The 21,292-nt window shown below is 50.1% G+C and overlaps 1 protein-coding gene across 1 annotated transcript; it reads left to right on the plus strand.

Moving 5' to 3' along the window:
• Nucleotides 1-352: 352 nt before the first annotated feature.
• On the plus strand, nucleotides 353-17,802 carry actr2a (actin related protein 2a). Its single transcript, XM_035407018.1, has 9 exons — nucleotides 353-463; nucleotides 3,940-4,050; nucleotides 8,684-8,899; nucleotides 10,716-10,788; nucleotides 11,282-11,418; nucleotides 11,905-12,054; nucleotides 14,797-14,942; nucleotides 15,569-15,701; nucleotides 16,652-17,802. The coding sequence occupies exons 1-9, from the start codon at nucleotides 416-418 to the stop codon at nucleotides 16,820-16,822; spliced, it is 1,185 nt and encodes a 394-aa protein (XP_035262909.1). The 5' UTR covers nucleotides 353-415; the 3' UTR covers nucleotides 16,823-17,802.
• Nucleotides 17,803-21,292: the final 3,490 nt, after the last annotated feature.

Here is a 21,292-nt window from a genome sequence, read left to right on the forward strand (position 1 = left end):
GCCTGGTAAAACCAAAGCTGTTGTTTCCATGCTAATCTCCTCATTTACGATCTATTCTTGTTGCATTGACTGAAAGGCACACACGCCCTTTTTCGTGGACGTGCGGAGGACCTGTCTTTGCTAATCTCAAGAAAGGGGCCTGATGTTTCAACACGGCTGTAAATCACATATTACCAATGGATGCATCCGCTGTCACTCTTTGCAGCTGTCAAATAGAAACACCCCTTAAAGACATCTACCCTTACAATTGGCCATATTTTGTGTCCATATTCTAGTAGGTCGGCAGCAAGGTGGAGGATATGTGGTCACGTGTCAGACATACCGGAAGAAACCCTTTCCGGGAGCCGGGGTAGCGATTTCCGGCTTGCTGAAGAAAGTTGAGCAGGAGAGGTCTGCAGGTTCTTGGATTCCGAAAATGGACAGTCAAGGAAGGAAAGTGGTGGTTTGTGACAATGGAACCGGGGTAGGTTTGAAGACAGAACGCCCGAATTCACCGATCGTCGTCCGTCCCGTTTTTTTCCAGGATGCATATTGCTGATGTAAAACAGATTATCTGAAACAGGAAGTAGCATTAGTGCTAGCTGCCAGCTAGCAAGCTAACTGGGTGGGTAGGCAAAGGAATGTGTGTCTGTCAGACTGTCAATTATGTTTTCATTAGCAAAAGGGACTCATGCTACATGAATATAATTGGATAATGCGGAGTGCATTACATTTCGGTTATTTAACGCCAATAGAATATTCAACTCGGTTTTACTGTATGAAAATACACGCCGATTTATTGCATCGGTATCAGCTCGGGTTGGCATTGTCAATGTTGTAGCTAGCTAAAGATAGCTAACATTAGCAAGTCAGCTGTTTTTATGAATGTAGCAAGCTAGCTGTAGTCATTGTATAGTCAAAAGTCATCCTCTGGCCTGCAACTGAAGTTTGATGAAATTACAACGTTATCAGTTTAAACCTCGGGAGTGGTTCCTGCTCTCAGTCATAAAACGCTACTATTGATGCCTTTTTAGCCAGCTAAGTAGCTAGATCACTGAACGACAAGTGACCCTGCCTCCTGCTGCCACTTGGAGTGCATCGAAGCATGCAAAGCGACAAAGCGAGGCACACATCTCTTTGTAAAAAGCGTCAGGCAGATATTTATGTGGAAGGCGACGCAACTTGGTGTAGAGTTCCGGGTAGCCAGTGGTTTTAAATCGGTTAAAATGACCCATCTGCCAGTAATGGGAACGTTAGCTAGCAAGCTAAAGTCCCTGCCCCTCCTGCGCCCTCTAGGTCGGCTGAATTGTCCTCCTCTGACACCTGTGTTCTGTCGCCGTGTAGTATTAAGCAGTTTTAAGAACTATGACTGGATATGGTTCTCTCTGGAACCGACCACTACCTCCACCTCCTACAAACCTATTGTTTAAAAATGCTCATGTAAACGCCATGCATTCACTTTCAAAGGGTGCTGTGTCATTCCCGCCGATTTGTTTATTATAATTTTCGAGTTAATTTAGGCCAATTGAGGTCCTGGCGTGACAACTATATTCTTGTTTTAGCAAACGTGCGGCTAGTTTTCCACATGTAATCTATATTAGCATTTGAGTTGAAATACCAAATGCTCGTTGAATTGAAGATCTTAAAGAGAGTCAAATTATTTAAATATTTGCGTTTAAAAACATCCCATAAAATCCCATAGGAACGGGAGAATCTCAGCTCCCGTTAACGGAAGCAGCACGTGCGGCGGCTCTTTCATTCAGTTACAGACTCACAGAGCCGTCTCAGTGCAGCCGTTTTTTTCTCCTGTTGAGCTGTTTGCACTTTACCTTGCAAGGAGAGGAAAGCTGAGACTACGTAGACCGGAGGATGTTTAATTTTGCACGAGCGGCAGAAAAGTTCGCTTGGCCGATGAGTCAGAACGGAAGTGAGATCACCGCCCAGACCGCAGGCTGAAGCTACGGAACCTTTATGGCGTCTCTGAGACAAAGGGGGAGGAAAAAGTAGAGCCGGTGCCCTGCCAAGTGTGTCTGAAAATGTTCAGTGCACTTTGCCGAAACCGGTTAAACATGGCCCCTGGGTACTTTCCATCTTCTTTTGCTTTTAAACCTAATTCCCACGTTCATTTTTAATTCTGTTAAATAGCCTCGCTTCTCAGACTGATTATACACAACCAGTATGAATAATCAAATTAATAGGAAGTGTTGCATCCTGGAGAAGCTTAATTTATGGTTTCTGAATACTTGACACTTGGCATGCAAATTGGCTACAAAATGTGTTCCCAGTCCTTATTTTAAAGCACTAGGTTTGAATCATCGAAGACCCAGGCGTTCCCTCTAGGGTTCAAATTCTCTGGGCCTGGTGGAGAAAGACAGTGACAGACGAGCGCCTCGTCCTTTAAAATCAGTGTGACCGTATAGCTCACCTTTTCACCGTTTCTTTGCTTAAACTCCGGCCCAACTAGTTGTAGCTGACAAAACGAGGTCCCTGTTCAGTCTATGCGGGCCCACGAGACTGGTTGAACTTCAGATGTACCTGTTGGGACAGGTCTCCTCCACTTTCCTGTTTTTTTTTCTTTCTTCTTTTTTTTCTGTGTGTAACGGCCATATTCTGACTCTGCGATTAGCAGTCTACAGAGCATGCCCGGTGTGGCAATGAAGTGCTGATTGGTCAAGAGCTGCTCTGATTTGGTTGTTTTTGCTGCAACATTCCGCTACATCCTGCTACGCTGTGATCAGTGACAGTATGGAGGGGCAAGGCAGTGCTTGTGAGAGCAAGCCAGTTTTCAGTGGAGTTATGAGTTGGACCCGTCCAGAGATTTCCACAGGAAGCCCTGTCACTGAAAGATTTAATATTTTAGCGAAGGTTGTTTATCCTTTTACATTCTTTCAGTAGGTTTTTTTTCTCCTTCTATGTTCTTACGCGTTGATGTTCTTGGGATTAGTATTTTTTTTTTATCCTCCTGTGTTTATCTGTGTCGAAGGCCATTTCTCTTTGGGTTTCTCTAAGGAAATAAAACCCACTGAAACTTCTTGGTTGAAATAATTACTAAGCATTAATAAATCTACCTTGTTAGAAACCATGCCCTTGGTTTATGCTTGGTGTCTTCATCTAAGCACTACTCTGGGCTTTGAGGTTTATGAGGGCCCAAGAATGTGCTTTGTCAGAGAGTGGCCTTGCTGCCCCTGTGACTGTGTGCAGCTGCGAGTATGATTTAAATTTAACATTTCTGTGAACGATTTTGCACAGGATGTGCACCAGACTGGTACAGTCGACAGCACACTTTCTGAAATAGCCCTGTTCGGCTTTTTGGAGGGGGTTGTAACGTTACTAAAATTGAGTCCAGAGACACTCAGGTCTGTGTTCATCTGTTTCCATCAGATACTGTGCAAGAGGAATCCAGCAAATTACATAAGATTTCAGTGCTCCTAACCAACTTTTTTACATTTAGCCTCGTGGTTTGCACAGGCTATGGTTCTATCATTTATACAATCAGATAAAAAATTAAAATTTTAATTTTTTTTTTTTACTGCTACTCAGGTTAAGCACCTCGAAAAGTGCCTTACCTGGGACTCAAACCTGCAAGCTCTGAATTGTCAGCCCAGTTCCCTAACCATTACACTACGCCGGGGCTGCCCAACCCTGTTCCTGGAGATCTAGCGTCCTGTAGTTTTCATTTGAACCATAATTTGGTACACCTTTTTATACCGGTTAACTGCTCAACAAGATCTCTAGCTGTTGAATGAGGTGGGCTCTGTCAGGGTCGTTAGTGAAAACCTACGAGACGGTAGATGTCCAGGAGCAAGGTTAGGCAGTCCTGCTCTAGCTGTTGAATGAGGTGGGCTCTGTTAGGGTCGTTAGTGAAAACCTACGGGGACGGTAGATCTCCAGGAACACCGTTGCCCGGACGACTGTTTCCAGAGTTCCTCTCACGGGGTCCCTCTCTTCCCCCCTCCCCAGTTTGTGAAGTGCGGCTATGCGGGCTCCAACTTCCCCGAGCACATCTTCCCCGCGCTGGTGGGCCGGCCCATAATCCGCTCCACCGCCAAAGTGGGCAACATCGAGATCAAGGTAAGGCGTTCCCCCCCCGCCCCCACCCTCCCCCCCCCCCCCCCCCCGCCCCTTACGCCAGCCCCCTGGCTACGGTCAGCACAAAGGCCGAGGCTTCTCTCCTGCTTCCAAACTGCTTCCCCTGCTTTTTCTCCCCCCACTTCTTTTTGCCTCCTCTGACAAAGTTCTGAAGTTCCACTTCCTTGTCATAGCGAACGGTAGCTGCCCGTGCTTCTTCTCTTAGACTGGCCATCTGGGATGATGCAAGAGAACCTGCTAACAGTCTGTCGTGTCCACAGAGAGGAAACACACTGCTCGTCTGACGATTGCACTTTGTCTCACAACATTATTTTTTGTTAATTTTTCCTTTTTTTTCCTTGAGCGTTTTAAAAGTGCTCACATCTGCGCTGAAGGCGGGTTATTTTCAGGTGGGCGTCCGCGTCTAAGGGTTCGAGTGACTGCTTCCTGTTCACACCAGGTTTGGCGCTTGCACATCAAAAGTAAACGGCTAAAGGAAACAGCGTTTTTTCTGTAAGGTTTTGTTGATTTTGCTCCTGATTTTCTTCCTGATACCTGCTGTAATCAGGGCGCCATTTTGGATCAAATGAATTATTAACCAGCCCCTTTTTGTTAGTACCACAGCTGCTGCTTTTTCCATTCTCTCGTTGATTTTTTAAATGTTTTGCTATAATGTGCACTGATAGGAGACAAACATGCTACTTCCTGGGGAGATGACTTTGCTCAGTAGTTGAATGTACTTTGAATATTACATAGTCTATTAATAAAAACAAAAACAAAACCATTATTACCATTTTTTTTCCTTCAACAGGACCAACCTTATTAACCCCTTAAGGTATGAGATCACAAATATGTGACTGGAATGTTCTTAGCCGAACATTCTAATGCTGATGTCACAATCACCACTGGTAACTGAAACCAATGGAGTTCTAGAACACTGACTTAGAATTCTGGGGAAAAAAAGAAACAGTTTTTCTAAAAAACCTACTCTTCAGAGGTTCAAGCGCCAAGCTTGAGAGCGTCAGAGACCGGAAGCGCGTAGTTTGTGCGTCGTGTGCTTCTGGTGCCGCTCTGGCGCACGCAGGCTGAGTGCTGCGGCCCATCACCGTTTCCCAGGAGGCCCTGGGCTTCGGCTCTGCGTCCACACTGCTTTCCTCTCTGACCTTCTGCTTTTTCCTTCTCTTCCTCCTTCCTTCTTTCTCCTGTTGAAGTAGAATAACAAAAAGATGGTAAGTGCGGCCTGGTGTGTGACTTTAACCCCTTCCTCTCATGTGCCTAGCCCAAGGAGCGTGGTGCTGTGCTTGGTCTTCCATTAATAAAGCATTCTTTTCTTCATGTCAGTTTGTTTTTGATTTGCGTTTGAGTTTTTAATTTTTTTTCATTGTTCCTCTTCTCTCCTGTTTGCCCTGGTGAAAGAATTGTCTTTTTTTTGTTTGTGTTTTTGCCTGGCTAATCCATTCTGACAGAGCGCTCTTTCTCTGGTTGGGAATGCGCTTGTCCACAGAGGTGAACTGTGATTTGGAGTGCAGTGTCTGTCATGAATTCAGAGACAGAGGAATGCCGAATGCACTGCTTACATTTTGACACGCAATCCATTTGTACGGCTGGACACGTTACGGAAGGAATCAAGGTTACGTGCCTTGCTCAAGGGTCCAACTGGCTGTGCCTCACCTGGGAATTAAACCTGCAATCTCTGAGATATAAGTCAAGTTCTGTAGTACAGTACAGTACTATACTGCCATCCACTTTGCCCAACATACACTGTACTATCCTACAGTGCCATCAGACTCACACCAAAAAATGGCTGCTACCACCAAGAATAAACAGTCCGAGTTTATTCCTTAATACCAGTTATGAGTTTAGTACTGGTTGAGTGCAAGCACCATTTCTGTATTTTGGCTTTTGCACGTTAGGTGTTTTATCGTGTCTGGCGCCTTTAAGCTACTATAGCTGCTTTTACGACTGCCTGCAAGCTGCTCTGAGCTGCCGGCATCTAGCAAGTCAGAAACATTCAGAACAACTGCTAATCGCAGAAACGAAAATGGCACCCCAGCTGCTGTTTGTTACCCTGGTCTGCTTCATGTACCTGGTGCCTGTGGAATTAGCTGATGCGTGGGCACGCTAGCTTTTCATGGCACCTACAATGCCTCCCTGATTATTAAGGCAAACTGTGCACGTTCTGCGCTGATCTCTCTGCCTTCTCAGATGGATTTAGCAGAAGGAAGGATGAATAGGGGAAGCTGCGGGTTTTATTTAGCTCAAACGGCTGGCCCTATATTTAGTGAAGGTTCTTCTTGTCTGAAGGTCGAAGAACCTCCGAACATGTCTTTTTTAGGGCAGTGTTTTTTTCCTAAGGCGTTTCGGTTACACCAAAATGCCTGCAGAGGTCTTTTGCTGTTGCCTTAGCCTCTGCAGGTCAAACATTTTCTTGCCACACCCAAGTAGGCATTCGATAAAGGTTAATCTAGTGCCAGGTAGTTATAATCTGTGCCCAATATACTTCTTAGTCACAGGGCAGACACTTTTTTCTCTCTCTCACAGTGTCTTTATAAGCATTATTTGCACTCCAGTATCTGTCTGTAAACTCTGCGTATATATGGAACTGATCGGAAGGCAGTACAGCTGACTCATTTCTGGTGCCCACTTGTGATGTCATTGGGCGTCCTGCCAGTTCCTTTCAGAAGATAATTTTGGCAAATGTGGAATGAACTGCCTCAGGAGTCGAGTTTGTCGCCTCCTTCCTTTGTCATTGAAAGCGAAGAGAGGTTATTTTGTTAAGGAAATCGGAAGCTGTATCGTTTTCGGTCTCCGTCCCTCTGGTGACGACCGCAGAGACGGTCTCCGATCTCGCCGGGAGGTGAAGTCTGCGTGCTGAAGTCGCGGGCCCAGGACGTGTGTCGGACGGTTGACTTTAGCCACAGACGCTGCTCTTTGAAATCACTGGGGAGGGAGCAGCGAGGGGGTGGTCCATCGAAGCCGAGGGGCACGTAGGCGGTCTGTCTCACAAACACACTCATGCACGCGGGCTATAATCACACTGAGCTCCGTGGCATGGCTTCAAGGGGATTTCAGGTTTTCAGGGGTCAGTCCTCTTTCAGTTCAGTCAGTTCAGGAAATGAAATGCATTTGCATTTGCATTTGCATTTGCATTTGCATTTGAATTTGAATTTGAATTTGCAAATGCTCACAAATGTTTTATGGGGATTCCTCAGTTCCTTTCCTGAACTGAAACTGAAAAGGAATTGAACTAGGCTGTGTTGGATTGTACTGTCTCACTGCAATGGATTCACCAGTAGAAGTGTGCTACAGTGGGATCTCTGAGAAAGTTATTTATTTCGGCATTTGTTGATGGTGATTTATTAAGATTGAGGCGATAAGCCAGAGAACTGCATGATACGAGCACAAAGGCTTCTCATACTATTGGAGGATTAAAAAAAAGTAAGCAAACCGCTTCCTTAAACCAAGTGACTTTGGACTCTGCAGTGACTGTTACTAACGGTACACAATGCATGGAGATGTCCTGGCCGTGCATGCTGGGTAAACTGCTGATTCAGAGCTTGTCTGCCGTGTCTGCACCCACCGTGGAGCCGCAATGGCCGACCACCCAGTCATCTCTCTGTCAGTGCTGGATGCGGATCACCGAAAGCAATGGCCTGTTTGTGCGACCGGGCACAGGGAAGTGTGTGCATTCCCTGTGCAATCTTGTGGGTGGCCGAGCGTCTGCTTTGAGAAGGGCTGCTCTTGTGTGACCTCAAAGAGGTGTGATTGTTTAGTTTCAGTTAACCATTACAGTTTTACCCCCCCCCCCCCCACCTTAAACAACAAAAAAAAGAACCCAAGGTAGTCCACTGCCATTCAGCGACAGAAGAAAAACACTTTCTCTAAAGCTTGCGCTGTATGATATGTCACTTAGCTCCGCCCCTTTTCTCCACTGATTGGAGAGGAAGCCAGTGCCCCTGTTGATTGACAGTTGACCTGTAATGTCCCGCCTGTACCTGAGCTCTCTCCTTTATGGTATTCCAGTTGGGACTTTACCCCCCCCCCCCCTCCCCCACTGCTCCTGAACCCCATGACCCCCAGACAGTGACCCAGTATTGTAATTTGGGTGATGCATGACCTGTCGTGCCAGTATTGACTGTGTTACCCAGCCCACTCGCACTCAATCCCCACTCGAGCCACGCTCCACTTGTCTGTCAAACGTATCCCCCCCCCGGTTATATCTCTCCCATGATTCACTGGGTGAGCGAAATCAGAGGCCTGGATTCAGTCCATGTATGTTCTTATCTAACTCACAATTAAATAGCGTTGCCTTTTTAAAAAGAAAAATGTTCTTAAGCACGTCAGGCTGTGTTTGTGATGAAATAAAAGGCAACTTGCATTTCATTGTGAATCAGAGTTAAGGACAAAATGTTGATTGAATCCAGGCCAAGTTCTGTTTTTAGTAATCGGCCGATCTTGGACAAAAGACTTCTGTGGATGTTTTATCTATTTTACCCACTCAGAAATGATCTCCTTAGTCCCGCAGCTCGGTACAAATCTACCGGAGGCTTGATGATCATTCGCGGGCCAATGCTTAAGGCCTGTCACCGAAAGCGTTTGGCCTTAACCTTTGACCTTTGACCCTTGACCCCCTCAGGACCTGATGGTGGGGGACGAGGCGAGCGAGCTGCGGTCCATGCTGGAGGTGAACTACCCCATGGAGAACGGCATTGTGCGGAACTGGGACGACATGAAGCACCTGTGGGACTACACCTTCGGGCCCGAGAAGCTCAACATCGAGTCGCGCAACTGCAAGATCCTGCTCACCGAGCCTCCCATGAACCCCACCAAGAACCGCGAGAAGATCATCGAGGTGCGTATGCGTGCGTGCGGGGGGGGGGTGACACGGGGCGGGGCGGGGCGGGGCGTGGTGGGGGGGGGGTGTGGTGGTCCTCCATCCTAGTGATATAAAAACCTGGCGCATTTTAGGAATATAAGCTGTAGGAAAATATATGTAACTTTGTGGCCATGCTTGAGAAGTGTCAAAATGGCTACACTGAACTGTCCTTGTTGGACTAGCTCCATGCCAGTCCATGTTACTTCCTGTAGTGCGCACAGTAAATGTGCGTTAAAATTTTATACAGCTGTGCCATGGCTGCATGACCGGGCTTATTCGAACCCAGCATTGCAGACTCCTGGCTATAGTGCATTAACAGGTTTTCAGGGTTAATTCAAATCTAACAGAATCCCAAAGAGGAATCGAATTCTACTCTCTCAGTGCAAGCTGCGCCATATTTCACAGTTTATTTAACAGCGAACATTCCGAGGTTTTGTCTGTATGACAGACTGAACCACTTTCAGCGCTCAGGAACAATCAGTTCCGATGATGTCACAGTTAAGCCCGGCGACAGCGGTGATGTAACATCCCCTAGCAGCGGGACGTGTTTTGTCAGGTTTTTGCTTTTGGAGCGGCGTACCTGCCCGACAGGGTGGAGGGCTTTTTCCAGAGTGTCAGCTTTCTGGGCGGTCTGGTTCCCTCAGTTCGCTCGCTGTTCAAAATTCGGTTTCGCTCGATCGGCGCGACGAAACAAAAACGCGCGTTCGTACGCTCGGCGTAGCGCGGAAGAGCGTCAACAGGAAACCGAGAGTCGAGGGGAGAGCTGGTCGATGAGCGCGACCGATCGCGTAGCTAATTAGCGAGCAGCGTGGCTAACAGTCTCTCTCTGTCACGAGGCGTCTCCTGACAGAAGCGCTAGTGTGAGGGGGGGGGGCGGGGGGGCTGAAAGAGGCGCAGGCGACATTTGGGCGCACACAGGGGGCTCTTCAGTTCGCCGCCGGGTCCTGCGCGTAGCGAGCGTAGCGTATTCGTTTTCCGAGGCTCCCCCGCTGCCAGAAGCGTAAAGTAAAAAAAACCCGACAAGGCGGCGATTGTGCCGTCGCTCTGAAACGGCGGCGGTCAGCGAGCTTCGCCCACCTGCCTGCGCTGGACGATTTTATTCGCTGCAGCGTTGCCTGAAGGTTATGAATGGGTCCTTTGGACGTTTGTATTCGCTGCAGTGTTGTCTGAAGGTTATGAATGGGCCATTCTTGGTTGGTTCGCTGTGGGCGTCGCCTGAGCTTGTGGGCCAGACTTTGTTAACCGTAGCCTCTTCCTGGGCTTCCTGGGCACTGTTTTGGTTGGGCCTGCCCCCCATTCCTGGGCCAGTCAGGGTAAAGGAAGGGGGCGTGGTCCAAATAAGGGTCCAGGGTGGGGTTACTGTAGGCAGCTTGTCTTTGACAAGGAGTATGATGTCAGCTGAGGTGTCCTAAGGGCGGGAGTGACACTGGCCCCTCCCACCCCCGACACTGGACCAGCAAATGGGCCGTCAGTCAAAATTTTGGGGCTCTAGGCCTGAACTTGCTTGAGCCTTTTGATGGGGTGGGCTGGGCTTAACTGGGCTTAACTGGGCTGAACTGGGCTGAACTGGGCTGACCTGAGCTGGACTGGGCTGAGCTGAGCTAGCTTGGGATGTCCTCACAGTGAAAATGCGGCTGTTCACGCTCACTTATCCCCCGACTTCAACTGACACGACACTGCGTGCACATGGGTTGTTTCGGTCTCCATGGTTACGCGGTGTCAGTTTTTGGACTTGGTGCTAACGTTAACGTCTCTTCCCCCTCCCCCTCCCCCTCCCCCTCTTCCCCTCCAGGTAATGTTCGAGACGTATCAGTTCTCTGGGGTTTACATTGCTATCCAGGCTGTTCTCACACTCTACGCCCAAGGTAGGTCACCTGTCCTCCAGGCACTGCTCGCTCGAGACAAAGTCCCAGAAATATTCCCATGTTTCTGCAGGAAGAACTAATGGCCAGTGTTTGAGACTTCTGTTTTTGCTGTCGTGTTTCTACTTCAACGCTCACATATATTTATGTGCAAAGCTGCATAATTGTTTTTTTCATGAATGAGCACACCTGTGCGTGATATCAACTGTTTAAACAATCGAGAGCGTTGCCAGGCGTTTAGACGCCAACTTTGACACGTTTTACGCCCTTGAGTCAGAATGTGTGACATTTCAAAAGACGAAGTGCACCACCTAGTGGCCGTTTGCTTTTATGGCGCCTTATATGAACGTATTTGGTAATTGATACCAGGTTTTTAACCCGTCCTCTCAAGTGACACACCCTGGTCCCACAGCGTGTATGAAGGTCCCCTGCGACCCTCCTTGCGGTGTTTTTAAAGATGTCCCGTGTAGTGTCTGACCGGCGGGGGTGTGTGCAGGTCTCCTGACGGGCGTGGTGGTGGACTCGGGCGACGGCGTGACCCACATCTGCCCCGTCTACGAGGGCTTCTCCCTGCCCCACCTGACCCGGCGACTGGACATCGCCGGGAGGGACATCACTCGCTACCTCATCAAGGTACGCCCCGCCCCCCCCCCCCACTCCCCCTCCTGCTCGCACACGGGAATTTCGGGAAGTCTGGTGCGTAAATGAGGAAAGATTCAAACGCAGAAGCGGTCTGCTGGCGTAGAATGACCCTGAATTTCAGTCTCTGGCACGGAGATGGGTGAATAAATAAAGATTTAGATTTAAAATGGAATTGCTAGCATGATGTAGTTCTGCTGTGTTGCTTTTCTCATTGTTGGACCGATACGGGAGTGGTATCACTTGTTTAAACCAGGAGGAATGTGATTGGATGTCACCGTTGTGTACTGTGGCAGGATCGGTCTCTGCTATTGGCCAGTCCTCACTGTAACTCTGTGATGCTGTGTTACTGCGTGTAACAGTGTGACTGTGTAACTGTGTGTACCTGTGTAACTAACTCTGTGTAACTCTGTGTGACTCTGTGTAACTCTGTGTGACTGTGTGTACCTGTGTGACTCTGTGTAACTCTGTGCGACGCAGCTGCTGTTGCTGAGGGGCTACGCCTTTAACCACTCTGCGGACTTTGAGACGGTGCGCATGATGAAGGAGAAGCTGTGCTACGTGGGCTACAACATCGAGCAGGAGCAGAAGCTGGCGCTGGAGACCACCGTGCTGGTGGAGTCCTACACGGTCAGTCAGTCTCCACTCCGGCTGAGGGGCTCCACGCTCTCACACACGTGCACTCACACACGTGCACTCTCACACACGTGCACTCACACACACGTGCACTCACACATACGTGCACTCTCACACACGTGCACTCACACACACGTGCACTCACACACACGTGCACTCACACACACGTGCACTCACACACGTGCACTCACACACACGTGCACTAACACATACATGCACTCACACATACGTGCACTCACACATACGTGCACTCACACTCACACACACATGCACTCACACACACATGCACTCACACACACGTGCACTCACACACGTGCACTCACACATACGTGCACTCACACACATGCACTCACACATACGTGCACTCACACACGCGTGCACTCACACATACATGCACTCACACACACATGCACTCACACATACGTGCACTCACACATACGTGCACTCACACTCACACACACATGCACTCACACACACATGCACTCACACGCATGCACTCACACACACGTGCACTCACACACACATGCACTCACACACGTGCACTCACACATACATGCACTCACTCACGTGCACTCACACATACATGCACTCACACATGCATGCACTCACACGTACGTGTTCTCACTCACTAACATCGGCCCCTGGTCGACTTGTGTTAAATGGACTCAAGCAGGTTTAATGAAGAGCCTGTACAATCGCTTTATTCTTGTATTTTAATTGTTTGTTAAAACAGTAATATTTCCCTGAAGCATGATTAGAGAGGTCTGACCCGGTATCTCTGTTCTGTATGAAGGTACTAATAATTTCACTTCTGATTGGCAGACCACTAAGCAATCACGCTGCTGGTTGGTTAAAATCTGAATGCGCTGATAATTATGCAATAAACACGGTCTCCATATAACCAATACCAGATCCTCCTGTTGTGAGCAGTGTAATAAATCTGCTTCTTTCAAGATGAAAGACTCGTTTAAAATCTTGAACTGGATAAAATAGGCTCAACGTTGCGGCATTTGTTTTCTTTGGTTGATGATGTTGATTGGACGGAGCCTGTAAGTTCTGGTCCCCCAGGCCTGTCCTTGCAGTGGAGCGTTTGAGTAGCGGGTCTGTTTGGACCTCCGCCCTGCCAGGAGCGGGGAGGTGATTGATCGCTTCGGCGCTTGCTTACAGTGGGCCTTTTAAGCGAAAATGAGCCTGGTCTTCCAGGACCCAGGGGGCTGCCTAGCCCTGCTGTACTAAACCAACACATGGGTGTGTTTAAGAGCAGACTCCTCAACGCTTCCCCCCCTCATCTTAAAATAACTTCAAAAACACGTCCCGTTGTTTCCCGAAACAGCAGGAGCTCCAGATGTTCTGAATGAGAAGGAACCCTGTTTGATGTTTAAGGGGCAGCGCTGCCCCCTGGTGGCCCGCAGCGTAGCTGCGCGGAGTGCCTGGCAGCAGGCGCTGTGCGGGAGTTCGCCGGGCTGCGTGTGGCACAGTCTCTGGGGGCATGTTGGCGCTAGCGGAGCAGCGCGTGCGGTTTAACAGTAACTGACTCGCCGGAGAGCTTTCTGCTCAGCGTCTTCTGCCGCTAAGCCCCGCCCCCCCCCCTTCGCTTCCTCGATGGCCATTCGCTGTGGGTGATTCACGAGCGCGGGGTGGAATTTTCCACGTTCGGCCTGCTTCTCTTTTCCAGAGCGCCCCGAGAGAGAGAGAGAGAGAGACAGGAAACGCAGGAGCGCGGGCGGACAAGGCCGGCTCTGTGGCCGCCGCGGAGCCCTGACCCGGCGCGTGACATCATTTCCTGCACGCTCGTTCGGGGCGTCCCCCGCACACGCCGTCCCGTCCCGCCCCGTCCCGTCCCGCTTTCCGCCCTGCCTCTGCGCCCCAGACGTCCTGCCCTCTCAATGGGCCCCTTTATGCGCACCCCCTCAATGCTCCGCCCGGCCGGTCTGGCTGCGCCCCCCTCCCGTGCCGGATTAAGGTGCCGGAGGAGGGGAAGGGGAGGGGCCGCACATCTGCGGTGCGGAGGATTTGTGTTTGGGCTCTTGGTCAGCGCAGCTGACTGGCGTTTGGCTCCTCAGTGATGCGTGTCCACCCGCTGTTAGCCTGGGGAGGGTGTTAGCCTGGTCTGGAGCTGTTACTCTCAGGATCCAGCTGAACGCACTCCTGTTCTGCAGCGCTGCAAGGCACCCTGGATAAGAGAGTCCGATAAGCGAGTGTAAAGTAGTGTGTGGTGTTGCGTCACCTTTTTTTGTTCAGCAGGTTTTTTTTCCCCAGGAGAACCACCTTTAAGGTGTGACATCACAAATATGTGATTAGTGTTTTTCGCTGAGCGTTCTAGTGCTGGTGTCACAATCACTGCTGGTGACTGAAAGCAAAATGGAGTTCTAGAACACTGCCTTTTGATTTTGAAAAAATGGCAAACAAAAGGACCTACTCTTCAAAGGGTTAAACACACTGAACTGGTCTCCACTGCAGAAATGCAGATTTTGTTTGACTTCCTGTGCGGCTGCAGGGTTATAGTCCAGGGCCTAGTACAGTATCTCACTGTGCTGATTCAGGATCACGCTTCCCTGTCCAAATAGCTTAGTACATTATAAGTTTAAATACAAATCTGATCCTATAGCAGCACTAGTTACTTCATGGGTATTGGCGCAGTTTGTTTGACCTGACCATCCCGCGAAAGCCTACCAGGTTGGCCCCCCCTGACCTTGTGCTGACCTTTGACCCCCTACGCCCCTCTCTGCCCCCCAGCTCCCGGACGGCAGGGTCATCAAGGTGGGGGGGGAGAGGTTTGAGGCCCCCGAGGCCCTATTCCAGCCCCACCTCATCAACGTGGAGGGGGTGGGCGTGGCCGAGCTGCTCTTCAACACCATTCACGCGGCTGACATCGACACCAGGTAACCCCCCCCCCCCCCAGACCCCCATCCTACCCAAACCGGACCCTTCTATTTGATAAAGATGCGTGTTGACAAATCGTCTTACCAAATATGAGTGCAACTGGATTAAAGTGCTGGGGAGGTATTTTATTACACTGTGCAGTAATAATAAACAGCAGTGGGGGGGACGTGGAGGGGGACTCAGTGTGCTCGTTAGAGCTCTTATCGCAGAGAGGAGGGGGTTCCCCCGTGTCCCGGCCAAATTCTAAAACTCTCTCGCTCCTAATTAGGGTTCAAAATGGGGGAAATGGGTTCCCGGGAATTTCCCACAAAGAAATGACAAAAAAACGTCACTCTTAATTCTCAGGAACAGGAAAAAAAAAAAACAAACAGCCCCCCGCTCCCCCCCCCCCCCATTTACCAAGACAGCGTTATGATGTAGCCGTGTGCGGTTTTTGTTGTTTAGCTATGAGGTCTTAACTGTGTGCAGAGCTGGATGAGAACAGGAAGATGGAGGTGGGCGGTGCTTGCGTGAAGCTGAGTGTGTGTCTGAGCTGGGCGGAGCCGCTCACCCGTGTGTGTGTGTGTGTGTGCGTGCGGTAATACACCCGTGTGTGTGAACCCTCCCTTCCTCTGCTCTCTCACAGGGCGGAGTTCTACAAGCACATCGTCCTTTCGGGGGGCTCCACCATGTACCCCGGCCTGCCGTCCCGCCTGGAGAGGGAGCTGAAGCAGCTGTACCTGGAGCGCGTGCTCAAGGGCGACGTGGACAAGCTGTCGGTGAGCGAGTGGGGCGAGACTACTCACACTGAGACTGCCCACACACTGAGACTACTCACACTGAGACTGCCCACACACTGAGACTACTCACACACTGAGACTACCCACACACTGAGACTACCCACACACTGAGACTGCTCCCACACTGAGACTACTCTCACACTGAGACTGCTCACACACAGAGACTACTCACACTGAGACTACTCACACACTGAGACTACTCTCACACTGAGACTACTCACACACTGAGACTGCTCACACACAGAGACTACTCTCACACTGAGACTGCTCACACACAGAGACTACTCACACTGAGACTACTCACACACTGAGACTACTCACACACTGAGACTACTTGCACAGAGTACCAGCATAACTACAGTCACCAGTCCCTCCTGGAGTCGGATTGCCGCAGTAGCACGTACCTGCCACCGGGTGGCGCCAGAGCTCCGTTTCCCCAGCCACATAAATGCCAGCCCCAGACGGCAGGGCGCATCGCGCACACGCTCCCCGCACAGAGCGCGCTCGCGGCGCGGTGGATCGGACGCACGCGACCGGGGCCCGCGGTGGTTTGCAGGGCCGGCCCCGGGCCCCCCGTTCATAATCCGGCCCCTGGCCTGGAAAACCTCATTGGAGCCGGTCTGGCTGTCGCAGCGCTGCGTCTGCGTGATCAGATACAGATTAAACGCGTGTCCGTGCAGCTGGAGCTGCACCAAGAGCGAGCGCGGTGGGGGTGGCGCGGGGGGGGGGGGGGGGGCAGGAGGGGCGAGGGGGGGTCTGATAAACCAGCCCAGCGTCTGTAGGGCCTCGGGACCAGAGCTAGGCCCGGCCGGGTTAGCCGCGAGCTTCTGCTAGCGCTTCTCCGGAGGCCCGTGTGAACCTTTTATCGACTTCTCGCTCTAATTCTCGGCTCTCACCCCCCGACCTCCTCCCCCCCCCCCCCTTTGCAGAAATTCAAGATCCGGATCGAGGACCCGCCCCGGCGCAAGCACATGGTGTTCCTGGGCGGGGCCGTGCTGGCAGACATCATGAAAGACAAGGACAACTTCTGGCTGACGCGCCAGGAGTACGAGGAGAAGGGGATGCGCGTTCTGGAGAAACTGGGGGTCACCGTCAGATAAACCGGGGACACGCGGCCCCCCTCGGCCTCCCTTCACCCCCCCCCCCCCACCCCCCACCACCCCACCACACACCCATCTGTCCGTCTTCCACCTCTTCTTTTTGTTCTTCTCTCGCTTATTCCTTAGAACCACTCATCCATCGCGAGGAGAAAGAGAGAGAGAAGAGAGGGAGGAAGGGAGGGAGGGAGAGAGGGAGGGAGGGAGGGAGGGGTGTGGCTTTGAGGCGGGGTTTAAGGGGGAGGGGATTGGGAGGGTTCACTTGTGGGCCGGTTGGCGTGGTTACGACGGTTTTTTTTTTTCTTTTTCTTTTTTTCTCCCCGGGAAAGTTTCTATTTTCTGCCCCCCCCCCCCCCACTCGTATCTAAATGCCAAAAATAAAATGAAATAAATTTTTTTTTAAAGTAGAAAGTAAAGGAAGAAAATCCACCTAGAATATGGTTTTGTGATTATTACCTCTGGCCCTGACGTGCTGGAGGTGCCCCAGTAACGGCTTTCTCTAGGCAAGCTGCTCGCTGTCAGTGTTCTAGCCTTCTCTCTCTCTCTCTCTTTCTCTCTCTCTCTCCCTCCTCTTGTCCATTCCTTTGCTTTTTACAGAAATATGTCTTTCTAGGATATTATCTTGTGAGGCACTGTAGGATAAGTGACTCACTCACCCACACCCAGTGTTGTTGTTTGTTGAGGGGCATGGGGGTGGGAACATTGGTGTTGGTGGGGGGTCAGAGGGCATGTGGGTGTGGCCCAGCCGTTCTCTAGTCACATGGTACACCCTTTCCCCGTGGCTGGGCCGGAGCGTACAGTCAGCTTCCTTGACTCTAAATCGATTGGAATTCTCTTAGCGGTGCTCTCGCTGTCCCCTCCCAGTAAAAAGGCATTTCATTCCACGAGGGGGGAACCCGAGAGGCATTCGGTTCCGGTCAGGACATTTTTCTTTTTTATTTTTTAATGCTGTTTTTTTTCTCTTTTTTTTTCTTTTGGTGGGAAGGAGGGAGAGGTTTGCTTTCTTTCTGTCTGATACTGAATTTTTTTTTTTTCCTTGTGATTTTTTTTGTTAGTTTTATTTTATTTTTTTGTATTTTTATTTTTATAGGATTTTTTTTTTTTTTTTTTTTTGCAGTGCATTACTTCCATTTTCTCTGCGCAAGAATGTGTAGTCACATGGTGTACGATGACCACCGCTCCACACAGAGCTTAGGCTAAGTCCTCCCGTTTTACTGAGAATGAATCACCCTGAATGACGACACAGGGGTGTCCTGCTCTTAAATCTAGTGACATTAGTTTTTTTATGTGGCGAGGGAGGGGTGGGGGTGTGGTTGTGGGAGGGGGGGGGGGGGTGGCTATGCGGGGGAAGTGTTTGTAATATTAATAAGGAGTTGATGTCATTAGACAAGGAGACAGTGTAAAAGCTGTTATTTAAGTTCTTGGGCTCTCATGTGTATATTGGAGTCACTTCATGGTCTGTATGTATATTTTCTTTACCCCCCATAAATGTTCATCCAGTGCCAAGCGCAGTTATTGTAACTGGATTTGTTTTTTTTTTTTTTTTGGTTTTGTTTTTCTTGTTTTTGTTTGATTTCAAATTTTTTTGTTTTGTTTTGTTTTTTGGTTTTGTTCATAGCAAAACTGCCTAACGCTGATTTAAATAAAACAAAAGTGATTTATAAATAACCGGTGGTAGGTCACTGAGGGGCGGGGGGGGGCTTGTGGTTCTGTGAACATGGGTGGGAGGGGGGGGGAGGGAGGGGCTACAGGGGGTCCCTATTCATACCCAATCAACCAATCAATTGATTTCAATTTTGCACAGTGCTGCGAACAAAGCATGTCACAGAACACTTAACACAGGGAAATGTCCAGAGGGAATTAAAAAAAGGAAGGGGGTGGGGGGGGCGAGGCACACACAAATGTCTCACAAACTCCTGTATAACTAAAACCTACAATGGCTTTGCTACAGGAAAGTGATTCCTGACCATTTCTTAGGTCATCCGTTTAAAAATAATTGAAAATGGTGGGATGCTGAAAATATAACAAGCGTTTTTTTTTTTTACTAAACACAGCCACAGTGGAAGATTTTAAAAATGCTAAAATTAAACGGGGTGTAATGTGTTGGATCCGATTCATCCCGTCATGGTTGGGAGGGATCGGGCCGGGGCAAGCAGAGCGGCCTGTTGTTTCTGGACGAAGGTTCGGGGGCCTGTCTCAAACGGTCGTGTTGTGCGAAGAAGGTCTGCATCGAGACGTGAAAGTGTGCCGTTCTGTCTGACTGGCCGCTGAGAGGGTGCATGGGAAAGATTAGCTCATGAATGAAGGACCAGTTTTTCCATGTTAAAAGCGCGGCTCTGCGGTTTTAATTTTTGAATGACAGGGCAGGCCTAGGGCTTAAACCTGCTCTCGCCACACTGGGCATTATGCGTCAAATTAAAAGTTTATAGTAAAATAGTAACAATGCGAAGTGCAAGTAATTTGTACAGACTAGCATGAATTTGCCTTGGTGTTTATATATAAAACTTAAGAGTGTGAGTGGGTGTGTGTGTGTGGTGGGTGAGTGTGTACGTCTGTGTGTGTGTGTATGCATGTGGGCGCGTGTGTGTTTAAGGTTAGGGAATATTCTCTGGCGGGACCCTGGCCTATAGGAGGGTAGTGTGAGTGTGAGTGTGAGTGTGTGTGACTGTGTGAGTGTGTGTGAGTGTGAGTGACTGTGTGAGTGTGTGTGTGTTTAAGGTTAGGGGATGTTCTCTGGTGGGATCCTGTCCTATAGGAGGTTGCTGTCGCAGAACGCTGCCGCTGGGCGTCTTTTGATGCGAACCATCGCCGTGGAACCGCTACGAATTCCTCCGGTCTGCCGTTGCTGTGACAACGGCCCAAAACACACAGAGGAAGAAACTCTGGGTGGGTGGGGGTGAGTGGGGGGGGCGGGGGGGGCGGCGGGGGGGACTGATTTAATTGCACACAGGATCTCTTCCCCCGGGATGGATTCTTTATTTTGGAAATGTGGGCCGGATGGAGGTAGAGGTTGTATTCTTGATGTGTCCCATTCAGGCTTCCCTGTGTTTGTGTGTGTGTGTGTGAGTGTGTGTGTGTTTGTGTGTGAGAGTGTTTTGTGTGTGCGTGTGTGTGTGAGTGTGTGTGTTTGTGTGTGAGAGTGTTTTGTGTGTGTGTGTGTGTGTGTGAGTGAGAGAGAGCGAGAGAGAGAAAGAAAGTGTGAGTGTGTGTATTTGCAAATGTGTGTGTGTGTGAGAGTGAGTTTGTGTGGTGTTTATGAGAGCTTGTTTGTGACTGTTTGTGTGTGTGTGTGTGTGTGTGGGAGTGTATGTATGCATGTGTGTGTGTGTGTGAGAGAGAGCTTGTTTGTGACTGTGTGTATGTATGGTGGTGTTGTGAGCATGTTTGCGAGTGTGTGTGTGGGAGTGTATGTATGCGTGCGTGTGTGTGTGTGTGTGTGAGTTTATGTGTGGTGTTTGTGAGAGAGCTTGTTTGTGACTGTGTGTGTGTGTGTGTGTGTGTGTGTGTGAGAGGTGGATCCTCATGTAGAAGCAGTTGTGTGACGGGGGGGGGGGGGGGGGGGGCAGGAGTGTAGGGTAGGAGATGGGAGGATGCGCTTGAGTGAGAGACAGACCTCACATTTTGGGGAGGGGGGGGGGGGGGCAGAAGGCCCTTTGAACACCGCAGGGGTCCATGGGAGACAGACCTCTGCTCCAAGCACCATTTGTGCAGGGGCCTGTCTGGCATCCTGAGGGGGCAGCCTTTTTTTTTAGGGCCCCCCCTCTACCCCCCTCCCACCCCCCTCCCCACCCTTCAAGCTATGTTAACGTTCCTTACTCGCTTCTACGAAGTAACCACCTTCCCGAACCTTTATTCTGGCTCCCTGCTGCCTGTCCGTGCAGCCGTGGCGACGCACAGACACAGCGTTTGCGGCTTTGAGGGTTTCATTTTCGAAAGGAGAACGCGCGCATGGCCGTCGTTCACCCTGACCGGTTTTAGCAGCCCTTGGCAGAGCGCGGAAAGCTCTGTGCTAATTTATACAAATAACACCGCCGTACCCATGATTCTCCTCTCCTCTCGTGTTTCGGGTCTGGAGACGCAACGCCAGGGATCGGCCGTTGCCAAAATCCCATCTGATCCTCCAAGTGTTCCTCCCTCGCTCCCTCAGGCATCGACTTCAATGTTGGGGGCTCGGCCCAAAAAGAGAAAATAAAAAGCAGCAGGCCCCAAAGGAGGCTGTTACCACAGAAGAAGAAGTAGAAGAAGAAGAAGAAGAAGTGAGTTTGTAAGCACGCAGCCAGTTGCGCCAAAACTTGCTAACAGACCACAGCGGGCGCACTGTCCCCCCCCCACCACCACCACCACCACCCCCCAACCCCCCTCCCAGACACACGCACGGCCTTCCTCCTCAGCCCTCAATTGTAGGTTTCGAGGAGGAACGCGGCTGGCCTCGTCTAACTTGAAAATGAGGGAGAAGGGTTTTCTCTTGGAAAT

This window comes from Anguilla anguilla, chromosome 2, assembly GCF_013347855.1.
Source record: "Anguilla anguilla isolate fAngAng1 chromosome 2, fAngAng1.pri, whole genome shotgun sequence".
NCBI lineage: Eukaryota > Metazoa > Chordata > Actinopteri > Anguilliformes > Anguillidae > Anguilla > Anguilla anguilla.